The 16,411-nt window shown below is 38.1% G+C and overlaps 2 protein-coding genes across 2 annotated transcripts in view; one reads left to right on the top strand and one right to left on the bottom strand.

The window, feature by feature from the left end:
- The window catches only part of pth1r (parathyroid hormone 1 receptor), a 56,094-nt gene extending 51,682 nt beyond the window's left edge, over positions 1 to 4,412 (top strand). Inside the window, exon 13 of the mRNA XM_067606163.1 lies at positions 28 to 4,412. Within this exon, the coding sequence (XP_067462264.1) occupies positions 28 to 390 (363 nt within the window). The 3' untranslated portion in view covers positions 391 to 4,412. The remainder of the gene's footprint in view (positions 1 to 27) is intronic.
- Positions 4,413 to 4,572: 160 nt separating this feature from the next.
- tmie (transmembrane inner ear) lies at positions 4,573 to 16,411 on the bottom strand. The gene is made up of 4 exons (XM_067604655.1): positions 16,038 to 16,411; positions 12,896 to 13,013; positions 11,522 to 11,671; positions 4,573 to 4,916 (listed from the first exon to the last, which is right to left on the bottom strand). Exons 1-4 carry the CDS (start codon positions 16,146 to 16,148, stop codon positions 4,618 to 4,620), a joined length of 678 nt encoding a protein of 225 aa, XP_067460756.1. The 5' UTR covers positions 16,149 to 16,411; the 3' UTR covers positions 4,573 to 4,617.

Raw genomic sequence — 16,411 nt, 5'->3', positions numbered from 1 at the left:
CAACTTAATAACTTCTTCTCTTCCAAGGTGCAAGCTGAGATCAAAAAGTCCTGGAGCAGGAGGACTCTGGCCCTGGACTTCAAAAGAAAAGCTCGGAGTGGCAGTAACACCTACAGCTATGGACCTATGGTATCACACACCAGTGTTACCAACGTCACTGCCAGAGGACCGCTGGCTCTCCACCTCACCACGAGGCTGGGGCCGGTGTCTGTGAATGGGCACCGGAACCTTCCCGGGTACGTGAAGAATGGCTCTGTCTCGGAGAACTCTATACCTTCGTCGGGACAGGAGCTCCATATTCCCGAAGAAGAGCATTCTGCTCATACACGGCCCTGTGAGGACGAGAAACCCTCACCGGTGGTGGAGGAGGAGAGGGAGACAGTCATGTGACCTCCAGGGTGCTGTGTATAGGGATAAAAAACTGATAAAAAAAAAAACAAATCATGAAACAGTCTCAGGATGGTCTGAAGGGGAAGGCTGCCTGCATCAACACTGCCAGTTTTTTCTCCTGTGAATTGAGCTAGAACATTGCCGACTGATGAGGCTCAAGGCAAAAAGGGTGTATCACCTCTGTGAGCTGGACCACCTTTATTTGAGGATGATAACCCTCATTGTTGTGGCAAATACTCTCAAACCTTTCACCAAGCACCTGCCACAGTGAATGTGTAAAAGGCTGAAAACAGACTGCCATTTCTTATTTCTTTTCCACTGCCATAATTGTTATCTTTTTTGTCTTGTGCTCAGTTTTTGTGCATAAATCAGACTGGGATTAGTTAGTTGCCAGGAACAGCCTTAATCACCTATTTAAAGCCAGGTGGATCTTGAGTGCACTTAGTGGCACATGTGTGGGTAATTTCAAAACATTGAAACAGATTAAGTTTTAGGATTAAGTCGGTGTGAATAGACTAAGTGTAGGCTTGGCTTAAAATAATTTTAATCCTAGCTGTTTTGAGGAATCTGTTCATCTTTTCTGGCATTTGTTCTGCATTGACTTAAATCCACTTCAGTGTAAAAGGGAAGGTACTCAGGTAATTGAAGTCCTCTGTTGTTGCACACCTATTTTTATACTTTTAAAGTGGTGTTTTAGCATGGTCAGCATTTCTCTCCAGAGGATGTTGGTGTGTTATATAAGGCTGTGTTCATTTTTATTTCTCAAAATGTACAGTTTCTGCTGTTTAGAATGACCCAGTTTTCATCTCTCTAATTACAACAGATCTCATAGAGTTCAAATGAATGTTTCATATTCAAATTTTCTCCCAAAATACCCTGACACACACATATACACGTATACACACACACACACACACTCACACACACACACAGACACACATACACACAACATGATGCCAAAGTAAGAATATTTCTTTGAAGACCATATCACTCTTTGAATTCAGCGTTAGTTGAGGTAAAGAAGAGCTCTATGGTTTTCTTCAAAGCTTTCAAAGGAAAAGACCCCACTCAAAAAAAACACAGGGTGCAGGAAACGGTCACATTTTCCAATGGAATGTTAATTAAAAGAGGAATCCAAGAAAATCTCAAATTCCGCTGGAATTCCAAGAGTGACATTTGTGGTGGCTATGAAGGAAAACCCAGAAATGAATAACACAGTAATTTTTACAGATGGTCCAGTGTTATGCTGCTTTTTGATGTATATACAAGTCACAATGTTTACAAAGATCAGAAATACATTCTAATTGTGAGCTAATAGTGTTCATGTGTATGAATATGTTCAAAAGCTATGTTTCAGTGTATATTTTTTTTTCATGTGTTCGTTTACAGAATGTTTGCAATATTTGATTATGTATATAGTCCAAAACAAAACTTGGTGAATATATTTACAGGTGTCAGAGGGCATTCAAGACAAGCATTTAATGAAGCATTCCACAAGATGTTTTAAATTCTGTAACTTGTAACTTACTGCACTCAACCAGCATGGTTCACAGAAGGTTAAGTCACATTATCTATTATACCAAAGAGAAAAGGCATGATCTGCTGCCAGAGAAAAGGTTATTTTGCAGCATTTCTTTGTATTTTCATCCACCATCTTGTTTACAGTGACCAAAAAGTCTTAAAGGTACAGTAAAATTACCCCTCCAGAAATATTTGCTACTGGTAGGTAATGAAAGAAAATGTCAATATTAAGGTTTTGAAATACAGCCCCCCGTACAGTTTCTTTTTAAATACTCAGTTTCATGTGCACAGCAGTGAGGCATGAGAAAACCGTGCTTAACACTCAGTAGCTTAGTAACAATTGACTGAGACATTAATATTAAAGGCAGTTTTTTTGCTTTCAGATCCTGCACTTGGATTTTTTGACCTACCGTGGAATTGGTTTTCACATCCCAAGAGCCCATTTAGTCGCTATTTGGTTTGGACTTAAAGGTCTGACGGACTTGTGACTCAGATCAGATCGAGCTCCTTACCTAAATGAGATGAAGGAGTTTTACCTCACAGTATAGTTTCAACTGATACATGACCAAAGTTAATATTTGCTCTTGTTTGCAGTGTTATTCCACTTTTTAAATTTTTTTTTAGTTTTACATCTGGTGACCGCCGTTTGTGGACAAGCTCTCTTGTCCCTCCTGCTGTCGTTGTCTTCTGGTGAATTCTCACTGACTGAATTATGTACCCAATTAACTGATTCCCAGATTTGCTTCACCTGTTGCTAGATCCATTAAGATGTGTGCTTTGATTGTGTTTTGAAAGGTTAAAGCCTGGTCTGCTGCCGTTTGTACTGCCTCAAAGTCCATCCAGCAGATTTACTCTGCATGTAAAAGACTAGATTTAGATAACATTAAAATTAATTCATACTTTTTCCACACAACATAAACCACACAACCTTACAAACATTATAAGTCTGGTAAGTCGTAAGTCTGGTGATATATCTATATTAATCTTACTGTAAACAAATCCCATGAAAAGACCAAAAATAGAAATGAACTGATTAACAAGTATTGTCTCTGTACCCAGAGTCTGATATTCCTCTGTGCCATAGACCTCCATTGTTGTCCAATCTATTAAAAACTACAAAGGAGCCACATCATTACACTAGGTGACATGTTCTTTCAATATTAGGAACATGGGAAGAGTAGTTTATGTTGAGTCAATCACAAACATTTGCGGAAATGCTCACTAGTACACCAAATGTGTTGTGTGGTAATCCACAGCTAAAAATAGTCCCCAACAAATGCACAATTCACTGCTGAGGTTTTAGTTAGTTTTTTTTTTTTTTTTTTAAAGGAAACTATACATTTATGACCAATTAAAAAAAAAAAAAATTACAAAATTGGGCTGAGAGACAAAGACAGGATAGAGAAATAGTAAAATATTGAGAAATACTTACACATAGATGTCATTGGTCTTTTAATGGCATTTTTTTACAATAAGAAAAATGTAGGATAACTCCAGCCTTACAGTCATTTTAGAAATATCCACAACACGCATTTGAGCCAGACAGCTTCCAACTGTTTATTTACGGTGGCCAGATGCCTGCGCATTTTGACTAATTAGCAGTGGAATTCTGAGAAGTGCATTTTGGCCCTTAAGGGACTCAAATTGGACTCAACTTGAACATTTCCATGAGGATTGGTCATGATTGCAACTTCAGGTTGAGTGGATTGACTACAACACTAATTACAGATGGCTGCAGGCCACATTGACGGAGAAAGGAAAAGACTGAAGTGAAGAGAAACCTTTGACACTTGATAATACAGTATCTCACTGTCACTTAAGACTTATTTCTCATATTTAACTGGGTTCTTTGAGCAGGTATTCTGGTATTCTGAATTTTTAGCCCATATAGGAGTGCAGTTGTATTACATAAAACATAAAAAACTGCAGTTGACATGAGGTGGTTATTCTTCAAATCCAATCTGGCTTTCCACTAATTGCCAAGTGAACATTATGTTAGAGTTGTGTAATCCAGACAGTTTCTAGACATCTTTAATTAAAAGGGCGGGAGGTATCGGAGCATGAAAATCTTTTATTAAAAAAACACTTGGAAAATTATATTTGAGCACTTTAATACCCTATAATACAGTATTTTGTTCTGATTGTATCATGTAAAATGATTGTGTTTTGGAACTAAGTGTACAATAAGGCCAATAATCATAGAGCTAATGTATTTTGTTGTTTTCAAATACCTCTCATGGAAGTATAAAAATGTGTTTCATTGTCTTTATTTATCTCGTGCCGAAATGTACTCAGTGGAGCCAACTTTGGTCTTCATGCTTTAGATACAGTATGTGGACAGTGTTTGCTAAGATACATCTCACCTTCTCATCACTCCATAGTGATTTAGGCACGTTGTAGATATCAGTGTAAACTCGGAATAAAATAAAAAATATGTTTTCTGGTCTCTAATGTTCATCAGTGAATTGTGAACAAGACAATAAACCTATAATTTTACTGTATGGTGTTGTTAGCAGAACTGTGTTTGCAATCTATTCTTTCATGAGTTTGAAGAAGACAAAATATCAATAATGCATTTTCTTTTGTGTAAGAGTTTTATTTACTTTAAATATAATATCATACAAATGTCATTTTAGGAAAAAAAAAATGCTTCTTGTGAAAAATGCAAAATTATCCTTTTCAGTTTTTGTCCAAGGAAGGCAGGGGTCACTTTTGAGCTTTCTTGGCTCCCCCTTTAGCCCCTCCTTTGCCTCCTTTTTCACCTTTTTCTTCTTTTTCCCCTTTGTCTCCCTTCTCTCCAGATTTCTTCCCTTTTCCTTCACCACCTTCTTTGTCAGATGCTCCCTTTTCACCCTTTTTCTTTGTTGATGCATCCTTTTCATCTCCTTTCCCTTCTTTGGCACCTTTGCCCTCTTTCTTGCCCTCTTTTGTCTTCTTCTCCCCTTTATCAGCATCTACTTTCCCGGAGACTGTTGTCACCTCCTCATTTTCTTCCGCTTTTGCAGCTGCAGCAAGACAAGCCAAAAAAGGTTAAAGGCATCAGGTATCACCAGGGTACTGCCTCTAACGGTAATTGGAAGGCAGAATTTAATCCAACAGAATGCTGTGCTAAGTAGGTTGCATGTAATGAAGGAACATCTGTTTCTATCTGTTCTAGTAAGCATGGTCTATTTATTCTTTTAATGGAACTGAAGTGCTTTCTGAGCGAGAAAATGGAGTGCAAAAGTTTACAGTCCACTTTGTGTGTGTTGATAGAGACAATGTTTTTTTCATCATTATTCAAGAGGTGACATCCAGAAGATGTACATGATTAACAGAGGTAGTGAGGATAAATATCACCTTGAAGTTGCTTGGATTGAAGTTGAGGAAAAGTACAGTTAAGTAGCAAATATTAAATGTATATTTCCAATAAAATATCTGTTCTGGACCGAGAGGCATAGTTCAACATATGCTTATTTGCTTTCTTGCTGAGATTATGATGACAGTGTTGATGCCACACTAATATCTGTTTGGTAAGGTGCAGTCAGATGCCTGTTATCTTAGATTAGTGTAAAGACAGAAAACAGGGTTAACAGTAGCCTGACTCTGTTCAAATGTATCAAAATCCTCCTACCAGCACTTCTAAATCTCACTAATTAACAAGTCACATCTCATTTGTTAAATTCATACAAAAAACAAAGCGTAAAATTGACTTGTGGTTACACCAGGCAACCAGTGGTGACTTCAAAGTGTCAGGAAGTTACTGTGCTCAGCCAAGAAATAGTCTGGCACATAACCCCAAGAAAACCACAAATTGTTTCTGCACTTTGGTTTTTGTACGGATTAACCAAATGAGAAATAACAAGTTAATTAGTGGGATTTACAGGTGCCGGTAAGTGGATTTTGTTACCTTCAGAGCCAGGCTAGCCGTTTCCAGTCTTTATGCTAAGCTAACCATCTTTAGCTTCATATTTAACGGACAAATACGAGAGTGGTATTGATCTTTTTATGTCACTCTCGGCAAGAAAGCAAATAAGTATATTTCCCATTTCCTAAAATGTTACTACTACTGCATTACATTCTCCCTAAATCTTCTCTGGAGCCCAAACCTGCCTAATAAAGCTTAAAATTATGTATGCAAAAGTAATCTAAAAACAGGTTGCCTGCATGTGGAGATTCTGAACGAGTAAATGTCCAAAAGCTGTTGACCTTTAGATGTTAAGTATACCCTGGCCTGCAGCCTCCTTCTTTTACAAATCTAATCATAATTTGTTCAAGTTACGCCTTGTTTAATTTGTTTGCATCAAGATTTCTTTGTTTTTCCATGAAAACTAACAGTTGTCTTTAAGAAGAAAGAGAGGGTTTCTAAAGCTACCCTTCCTTTACAGAAAAAGAAAAACTCTAAAGGTATTTACAATTCATTTCTAGGAACAGTTGAGCCCACAGCAGTCTCTTTCAGGCAATAGATTTGACAGACAAATTCTCCACATGAAATATTCACCCCAATGAATAGCTGACACAAAGCTAACAGGGCCCAACAGATCCCCAAAAACATGTAACAGCCTCAGGCAAGATTTAACAAATTACACCTGACCGTGATATAGATCTAGAAGAAAAATTGGAGTGATTTTACACTCCAGCAACTATTGTTTAAAGACTGTGAAAATTGCTCAAAGGAAAGACTGTAGTCAAGGCCAAATGGAGCTTTATAGCTTTTTTTTTTTTTTGCTTTCTTTTTGTATTATTTTTTCAGTAGCAAGGCAAACATTTTCCCCAAATGCTGCAGAGACACTAGATACACAAACGAAGGCCAAGAAACCAAATGACAAACACGAACCAAATGTCAAAAGTTGCTATGACTGGTGAATCCAGCTGACTTAAAATAATCAACCAACCAGATGTTTGTGAATAGATTTCTTTGTATTTCGACTGAATTCTGAAAATAACTTATGCTCTTATTCTCATGAATTTCTCCTTCACTCATAAGCTCTTTTCTCTTGCCTCTTTACTTCTTGCTACTTCACATGCCAGTCTGCTTTTGACAAAACTTGGAGATGATGCATCAGTATTTTACACACATATTTACATTTTATGCTACTTTATACTTGTACTCCACTACATTTCAGCAGGAAATATTGCACTTTTTCTTTACTACGTTTATTTGACAGCTATAGTAACTAGTTATATGTGACCAGTTTATAAAACACAATAAATATTGAAAAAACCACCTTTTGTCTAACTGTGGCTGATTGTTATGCTTCAGATGTCTGAGTTATTAGCAAGAGTGGGTTCCCCTTTAAACTTCACATGGTTTCATTTAAGTTCAAGGCCCAAAGAGATATCTTTATATTATCCACTATTTCACAAAAAGTCTAGATGTGAAAAGTCCAAAAAATGAATACAGATTTATCTTGTGGCCCTTTGGAGGGGGTTCCAACCCATAGATTGAGAACCACTGTACTAAACTACCAAAGAGTATAGAAAGTAGTTAAATTAACAATCTAATAATGTCATATACAACAATATATCAGGCGTAGGGGCCATTTTTCTGCAGAACAAGCACTTTTACTTTTGATACTTAAAGTGCATTTTGCTATGCTTCTCTACTCAAGTAGTATTTGGAATACAGGACTTTTAGTTGAATACTTCTTTCAAGAAAACTATTGGTGTTTACATACTATATTGCGTATGGCAGTGGAATTACAAAAGGTTAACGTCACCTTCTACAAAAGGCCCTGACCTTCACACTATCCCTAAATGTCAAAAAATCAGCTCAGATAAAGCTGGTACCATTTTTTTGATAAAACCTGAGGGCGCAGTGCATTTTGGCATTGTGACATTTAAAAAAAATCACAGTTCAATGTGACTGGGGCAATATAATTCATTGTCAGAATTGTAAATCTGAGGCGTGATGTTATTTTGCTTGCCAGAAACTGTCTCACTAATATCCCAAATAATGCCTGTTTTTTTTGGAATGATTTTGTTTCCTCATCCTGAGGAACAGAGCGAGACTTGTAACCGGACCAAATTCCTTTTCGCAAGTCCGTCACTCATCAGTCGGTGTGCTCTGAACCTCAAACGACCTTTTCCTCACTACCCTTTCAGAGCTATAGGCGGCAGATGTGTAAAAATGTGTTTGAGTTGTTAAAACAACAGCTGCAACTGTTTGGCGACACTGAGAATTTCTTCTTTTTCAGCTGCTTGGAATTATGGACTCTGCACTGTAGAAGCAGCAGGTCTAGTGAGAGTTGATAGATAAGTGAGGGCGGCGAATAGGAGGGTTTGATTCACAACTCTGCCTCTCCAGTCCCTGTATTATTGTTTAATGTTTGTGAGAGTGCTTGTAAGGGAGACGAAGAGAAATGGATGATAGAGACTGACAGAGTGGCAGCTGTTTGTTCTTTCCTTCTGTTTGTCTCAATGTGTTTGCAACAGATATTGGCTGTGAAACTGGAAAGGCTCACCACTTTCTTTTCTCATATTTTGTCCCAGATGGTTTTAACAGCTCGGTATGTATGTGTAAATGGAGGCAGAGAGAAATTCTCAATGGAGAATGTCAGACATCTTCAAAAAAAAAAACTAACTGACTCTTTATTTATGCACAACATACACTATATTTTTCTGCAAATGCATAAACAAATTTGACAAGCTTCCGTTATGTGTGGAAAATATATTCATGCACACATCCAAAAGATAAGAGTGGGGATTTCTTGACCCTCATTTGTAACTTTTAATTACCTGCTAAATTATATTTGGTGTTGTTTTTACTGATTGCACTGGAAGAACATTTACATTTTTCATTTTAAAAAGAAAGCTCTGCTTCTGAATTTTATTTTATCTTTGTTATAGTTTTACTGCTTTAAATTCTATGCCACTAAATTCACTCCCTATTCTCTCAGTGTGGTTATTTGATTTTGCAGATATTGCATATTTCATTATGACATGTCATAATCACTGCACAAAGGCTGCAAATGCAATTTGCATATTTGCATGCATGTTTATGTTGTCCCTCTCTGAGTTAATCCAGTAGTAAACATTACAGTACGGTTTGTTTGGAGTTCACGGTTGAGAGCAGCTGATCATCCTCAGTCTTTATAATGGCTGCAGTCAGTGAACCTCCCCCTCAGCCCCTCTCCCGGCCATGCAGTTGACTAGTTAGTTCTATAGTCACGAAGGAGGATTTACTCCAGTGCATATTAGATCAACTCTCCGTGATGACACTTGAGATATGGCTGTTCTTGCCACAGTAGGTTTATCATGTGATGTAATGTGTTTTTTCCCCCTTTAACGCAGATGTTATTTGACACAGTTATCATGCTGGAAAAACATATTGACAGCTCAATGCCTTTTCTTCCATAATAATGACACAATAACCATTTAATGTATTTGTGTGCACAAATGCATAATATATCCACAAGAGGAACAAGACAAGACAGATGTCAGTCTCTATATGTGTCACTGCTCTTACCCTGAAAAAGCCACAACTAAGTAACTACAATGGTTTAGATACACACAAGACCGATCACACCAAATTCCTGAGAGAAAGAAGAAAACAAGAATATTTAATCACAGATGAGACCAGTGTTGACATCAGTGATCATATTCCATTTACACTTGCAGAGGTCAGTGTAAATGATTTGGTTTATTCAAAGCTAATCTTAGCAAGGCAAACAGACAGGTAGGGAAAGAGACAAACACAGAGCACAAACATTTGAAGTGAGACATACTACATGCATTACTATTTTCATTGGTGACTGTAATACCAATTTTCTGTGCCTCAGAAAATTCACAAAGTTATCATAAGTCCTGTTCTCCCACATTTTCATGCAAATACGCATTAAGCACCTACAGTATTTTAAAAACATCCAGGCTTTAAGCAAGAAGAAAGCCTAGCAAGATACAAAAGTCCAGCTGCCCCAAAGAAATCATGTGTGCAAAAATAGTACAATCTGTATTTTGTAGCCACAGTAAAAGTTCAATTTTCTACGACACAGAGTTACTGCTGCACTACATCGAGACTATGGAGCAAATTCTTTGATTAAATTCAAATCCAGTTCTTTTTTTTTGCCATATATGTCAAAAGAGATGTGCTCAGCAGTTGAATGAGAGATGAATGTTTTTGAATTCCACTTACAGCAATAAGATTTGAGGAAGACAAAATGAACTGCTGCCTCACTAACTGCAGGACAGAGGGTCAATAGATGCAGGAAGTGGACTTTCAGAGTGGCTGTGAATGTATACACTATGTTTTTGAAGTCAAGAGGAGTGTCTGAAGGAAGATAAGTGTAGACGAAAAGAAAAAGTCATCCCATCTCTGGCAAAGTGAGGGAGCTGGAGTGCTCCTCGCTGACCCTAACTCCTGAAAGCTGGCTGTTGTTAGCACTTTGAGTTTGGACCTGTTCAGAGACTGTCTGTACCGCAGAGGCATCTGGGGTAGCTGGAAGAAAAAGGAGAAGAGAAGAGAAGAGAAGAGAAGAGAAGAGAAGAGAAGAGAAGAGAAGAGAAGAGAAGAGAAGAGAAGAGAGGAGAGGAGAAGAGAAGAGAAGAGAAGAGAAGAGAAGAGAAGAGAAGAGAAGAGAAGAGAGGAGAGGAGAAGAGAAGAGAAGAGAAGAGAAGAGAAGAGAAGAGAGGAGAGGAGAGGAGAGGAGAGGAGAGGAGAAGAGAAGAGAAGAGAAGAGAAGAGAAGAGAAGAGAAGAGAGGAGAGGAGAGGAGAGGAGAGGAGAGGAGAGGAGAAGAGAAGAGAAGAGAAGAGAAGAGAAGAGAGGAGAGGAGAGGAGAGGAGAAGAGAAGAGAAGAGAAGAGAAGAGAGGAGAGGAGAGGAGAGGAGAGGAGAAGAGAAGAGAAGAGAAGAGAAGAGAAGAGAGGAGAGGAGAGGAGAAGAGAAGAGAAGAGAAGAGAAGAGAAGAGAAGAGAAGAGAAGATTTGCAGATAAGTATAACAGCATAAAACAGAGCAGAAGAATTGAATAGAGTGCAGTGAGTTTTGTGAGGTGACAAGGAGAGACAGCAACAATCTAAGAAATTAAAGCTGCCTTAGAAATAATGTAAGTATAGATATTATATATATAGATTTATTATATATATATTATTTATATAGATATAAAAGGCAGCTGTCCTCTTGGCCTTGATCATAAAGTGGAACCACAACAGTGAAAAGTCTTGTAAGACCCTGTAGATTTGACAAAAATGAAATTCTGGTATTAAATACACTTCTCTGCCCATAGATAGAGACCAAAAACCAAACTGTAGTGCTGCAGAAAGCTGGACCAGAAAGTTATTCCTCCTAATTTTGAGATCTTCTGGGTGTGCCTTTGTATAAAGCAATCACAAGACTGGTCCAAGGGGGCTTACTGTACTCTGTGCAGTTTATTGACGTCACACGAATTCACTGTGTTAAAGTTCAAACAGTTTTCAAATATTTATTTTCCATTTTCTCATTTGGAGCCACCAGTATTTGAAGTTGACCTGTGCGGAGAATTTGAAGAAGCTGTGACACAAGAGAGAATGAGCAGAACATGCAGGAAAGCACCACAGTCGATATCAGAGTAGAGACCATTGTGTACATTAGTGGATATTACCAATTTAATATAGTCATATAAATATTGGAAAGGTATCAGCGAGAAGTACTTACATCCTGGGATCTCAGTCAGTTCGTTCAGAGGTGGCACTGTCTCTAATGTGTTGGCGTATTTCTTGGCGGCCTGTCTCTGTGCATGCCGTGCCTCTATTTCCTTCTTTGTTCTTGGGATTCGACATTTGAATATACAGCACAGAGTGATAACTAGAGAGAGAGTAAGGAGAGTTTTTTTTTAATAGACACGTTATTCATTACAATGTCATTTACTAGATGATGATGTGTTTGGATGTTTTAACCCTTAAATGCATACAGGCCTGTTACTTATGTAAAACAGACTGAACTATACGTAAACTGTAAGCTTGTAAAAACTTTTCAGAACATAGTTGTTTTTTTAAATCGTTGATGCCAAAAGTGATATTTTCAAAACCTATTGCTGTCTTTCAACATAGCCTATTATATTTCAAGTTTATATACATGTGCAGATTACTACTGTAATGCTCAGTGACCGGCACTTTCCAAACACAAATGCAAACACAGTTATAACACAATCACTAGTGGTAATAACCGGCTATTACATGCTACCTGAATACTGTGAAAAAAACCTTCACATATCTTGGGATCCTAAAGACCTATAAACTTTTTGATCATTAAAAGAATGAGTTCAACAATTCTGACTTTTTGACACAAACATAATGCGACTTGAGGGCATCATTGAATAATAATGAATAAATTAGACAATGTATAATTTGGTCCCATGTGTCTAAAGAACTGAGGTTTGTGGCCAAAGATCAACAAGTCACTTATGTAGTCAGAATCAGAAAATCTGTTTGCTGCGTTGACTGTACTCAATGTGTTGGTTTGGATTGAGAAACTTCTGCATTTTGACCCAAGATTTGTTGTTTTGTTGATCAGAGACTGGGAAAAGTAAAGTGAGACTTTTCCTTTCTTCGCATTACAGTTACAGCTATTACTTTTATTTAATCCTTTATTTAAACAGGTAGTCTCATTTATCGGGATCTCTTTTTGAAGAGAGACTTGGACAGGTAATTCACAGACACACATTGAACATTTGGTTTCACATTAAGAAAAGCAATTACAAGTGGGATTGCAAATACATAAGTACAGCCTTTGAAAATCTTCAAGTGAAATCAGAGAGTGTAACTTGCTCATTTGTACGCAGCATAGTATTTGAACCCACTTTTTCCAAGTTCAGCATCACCAAGAGTTACTTGGATGACTCACTTCCAGAAACTTCAAAGTGATCCCTCATCTCCTGTCTCCTTACTCCTAATCACACTGTACTTAATAATCACACAATGGACCCATAATTGTATGCACAGACATCTTTAGCCTGCAGTGATTTCTTAAGAGAGCGTCTATATTTCAAGACAGTATGAAAACAGTATGAATTTATGGTGATATACTCACCAACTGCTAAAACAAACACCGAAAAAATGCCGATGACCTGCCATAGCCGCAACCCCCAGAAAACAACAGTCTCTGAGTTGACAGGGTCCGGCTTCTTTGGGGGATCTGTGGGTAAAAGCTGTGGAAAAAAGAGAAAACATTGATTTTTTTTTTTTTTTAATCCACACAACATAAATAATCCTACAGAAATAGGCTTTACAGTGGAGAGGAAACCTCATGGAGTAAACAAGATGTCAGTGGAATTCAAGCTTCACATCTTCTAAGAATTATGCTCAGTTTTCTGTGTCATACTTTGATCTGTGCCAGCAAAGTAATTGGTGTAAGATTTTCCAGCCACTTCTTTCACTTTCTGACTTGAAGTAGAAATGAGTTAACGATGAACCCATTTTGAATCTAATATACATAATACAGTCATAGATTAACACAATTCAGATAAAAAAGAAGCGTTTGAAGTCCTTAAAAAGCCACAGGTTCCCTAATCACCTGTTATCTCATGAGTGTCACATGGCCAAAATGTTCAACGGCAATTTCGGTCTCCTTTTCAGCACAAAACATCCTCAAGCATGTGTCTGACGTTCTTATACAAGTTCACCATTCAATCTGCACTCAATTTCGAGCCCATGATGTCATACTTTGTTGGAATGGTTGACATATTCTTTTTATTTATTATTTATCTATCTATTTAGATTTATGACATTTAACTGAGCTGACATGCAGTCCCTGACAAGAACTCCACAAAACCACAGAGCTGACTTGAAGGTTTTTTTTTTTTCTCAGGGCACAGGCAGAAAAAAACAAACAAACAAACAAAAAAAATACCCAGGCCCAGGTGAAAAGGTCTTTAGCATTTCCAACTACACTTCCAACACCCACATCACCTGTGGGTTTTCATGGCTCTTTCACCGCCTCAATCTCCTCCCTTACTTGACACCAACAAGAGCTGCTGGTCTACAAACAATGACCTGCGTAAAATCAAGCAACCTGAGCGTGCTTGTCTCTGGAATTTTCCCACATTTTCTCTGAACTTTCACAATCGTCTGAGATGTCTTAAGTCTCTGCTGCACAAAAAATTCAGTCGATAACGCCAAAAACAAACACTTCTCGCATTTCAAAACACCCCTCTCCAGAGCTGGGGATAGGAGAACAATATGTACAAAGACTGTGTATGTATGTGTGTGTCTTTGTGTTAGATCAATGGCTTGGATCAGTACTTTGGTGGAGCCAGCCAAGCATCGGTTCCCTGATAAAACCATTGTGAGGATTTCTCCCTGTCCACTCTATATTGATCGATCACTCGATTGGATGAAACAAGCTTGTTTTGGAAACTCTATACTTAAGTTCGTAAAGCAATAAGCGATGGATCAGAAAATGGACACTTATTACATTTGCTGGCTATACTGGTAACTACATTATGTGGTGAAACAGAAAAATGTTCTAAGAATAAGATGGGTAGTAAACACCAAGGACGGAGGCTCTACAGAGGATAAGAAATGAAATGGAATAAGTTTGCTTTGGTTTAGGTAGAAATGAACAAAAATTATTTTGTCAAATGACAATGTGCAGGTGTTTGCGTATGTGATTAATAAATAAATGTGTCAGAAGAATACATCTTTTAGTTCATGTGGAGGGAACCAAATACATCAGATACCAAAAGCTTTTGTTTTCTCCTTTGTGCCATGTGAGAAAATCAGAAGCTGTGGTCTTAGCTGTTTGTCGGGCCTGATTGGCTTCAGCGAGCCAACATGACAAATGTGACAGTGCACTCTGTCTTCAGGGTCTCTATACTGTTAGTTTGCAGAGGTTACAAGAGAAGCTGTGAAATTTAACAAAGAATGTGCTTGGAAAATGGTCTGAGTTTACACTCGTGTTTATGCAACTCCCACAGCAGGATTAGCCTTAAGAAGGATATCTAGCACTGCCCTTAAATAATGACATTTTTTGCTTCAAGAGTGATTATGTAAGACTAAGTCCTTTCCTCTAGAGAGCCATTTCATGTGGCTGGATTAAGTAGCTATAAGCCTCAAATTTTCCTCTGATGGAACAAACAACATAGATTCAGAGACATACTGACCTCAAGTTGCCTCATGTTCGTTGTTGAATACCCCAAATTATTACATATTTCTGTTTCTGGGTTAGTTTGTTAGATGGTTTGTTAGTTTGCTCATTACATATTCAATGGCATGGATAATTTACCCCGATTAAGTGTTTTGTTTAGTTTTTCTAAGAGGATCCTTAAGGGACTTTGCAAGATTAGTATAACTGAATGGAAGATTAACATCTAAAAATAGAAAAATCAGCACTGGGATACAGGTTAAGTTATTAGACATGTGCAGTAATAGCAAAGGACCAATAATGAAGTTATTAATTAAAAACAATGTCCAAACAGAGGCATACTATGGTTACACTATTTAGATTTGTGTTGTTTAAAGCCACTATCATCCTCTGTGCTTCAATCCTAAAAATAAATATAATCCATTTTCCACAGCTTTATTAAAACTGTATCCAGGAACATAATCTTTTGGATTACTCACAATCAATATTTTCACAGTGTCTGAGTCATATTGTATATTATTTCAACACTCAATTTATTGCAATGGCATGGTCAATTCGTTTCTACAGTTTTGATTCTAACATTTCAATGAATACAACCACAACCAATATTAATTTTAGAAATTTTTACTCAGTGATGTCACTAGTATGTCCTCTCAATCATGTGCCATGAGTGAATTGTCTGTTTCTCAGTAGCATAGTCATTTTATCACCATGTATTTCAGTAAACATAATGGATTTCAGTTGGTATTTTTGTCAGATTACTGTAGTAGTCCTATCCTGAAAAATGTAACCATCTACACCTCAGCCTCATAGCAAAAACAACTTCATGCCAGGACATATTATATTCATCCCTCTGTTTGCACCTATAGTACGCGTGTGGTTTGGCTTTTCCATGGAACACAATATAATGTATCAGGTTTTAACCTTCACTCACTCCTCGTCATATAAGGCAACAAACAAGTCTGGCAACCTAACACTAAACATGAATTACATAAAACAACGGAACACCTGCCCCCCATCACAGAATAATCCTCAGGTTATTCCTCAGAGGAACCTGTGGAGGACATGGTGATGTATCAGGCTCTCTTACCTCAGGATCCGGGATCTGGGAGAACACGGAGGACAAACACTGAGACAGCAGCACTGCTCCCCAGCCCCGCAGAAGGAGCTGAGGTGGACATATAGGCTGATCCCCAACCATTCTCTCCCCTTCTTTCCCCCTGCAGCCACCCTTCCCCCCTCTCTCCCTCTTCCTCTTCCTCTCTCCCTCTTTCTCTCTGTCTGCCTGCCTGCCTGCCTGCACTGGCGCCGTTTACAGGACAGGACCACAATGGCCCTGGGTGATTAATGGTGACTATGGTGCTGACAGTTTCCTCCCATCCACAGTTGTCTGCAGCTCTTCTCCTTTGTCTCTTGCCTCCTTTCCCACAACACTGCAGGAGCCCAAAAACACACCAGCGGTCA

Source organism: Thunnus thynnus, chromosome 12 (assembly GCF_963924715.1).
Source record: "Thunnus thynnus chromosome 12, fThuThy2.1, whole genome shotgun sequence".
Lineage (NCBI taxonomy): Eukaryota > Metazoa > Chordata > Actinopteri > Scombriformes > Scombridae > Thunnus > Thunnus thynnus.
Note: the sequence above shows the minus strand (reverse complement) of the source record. Positions and strands in the feature narration are given on the sequence as shown.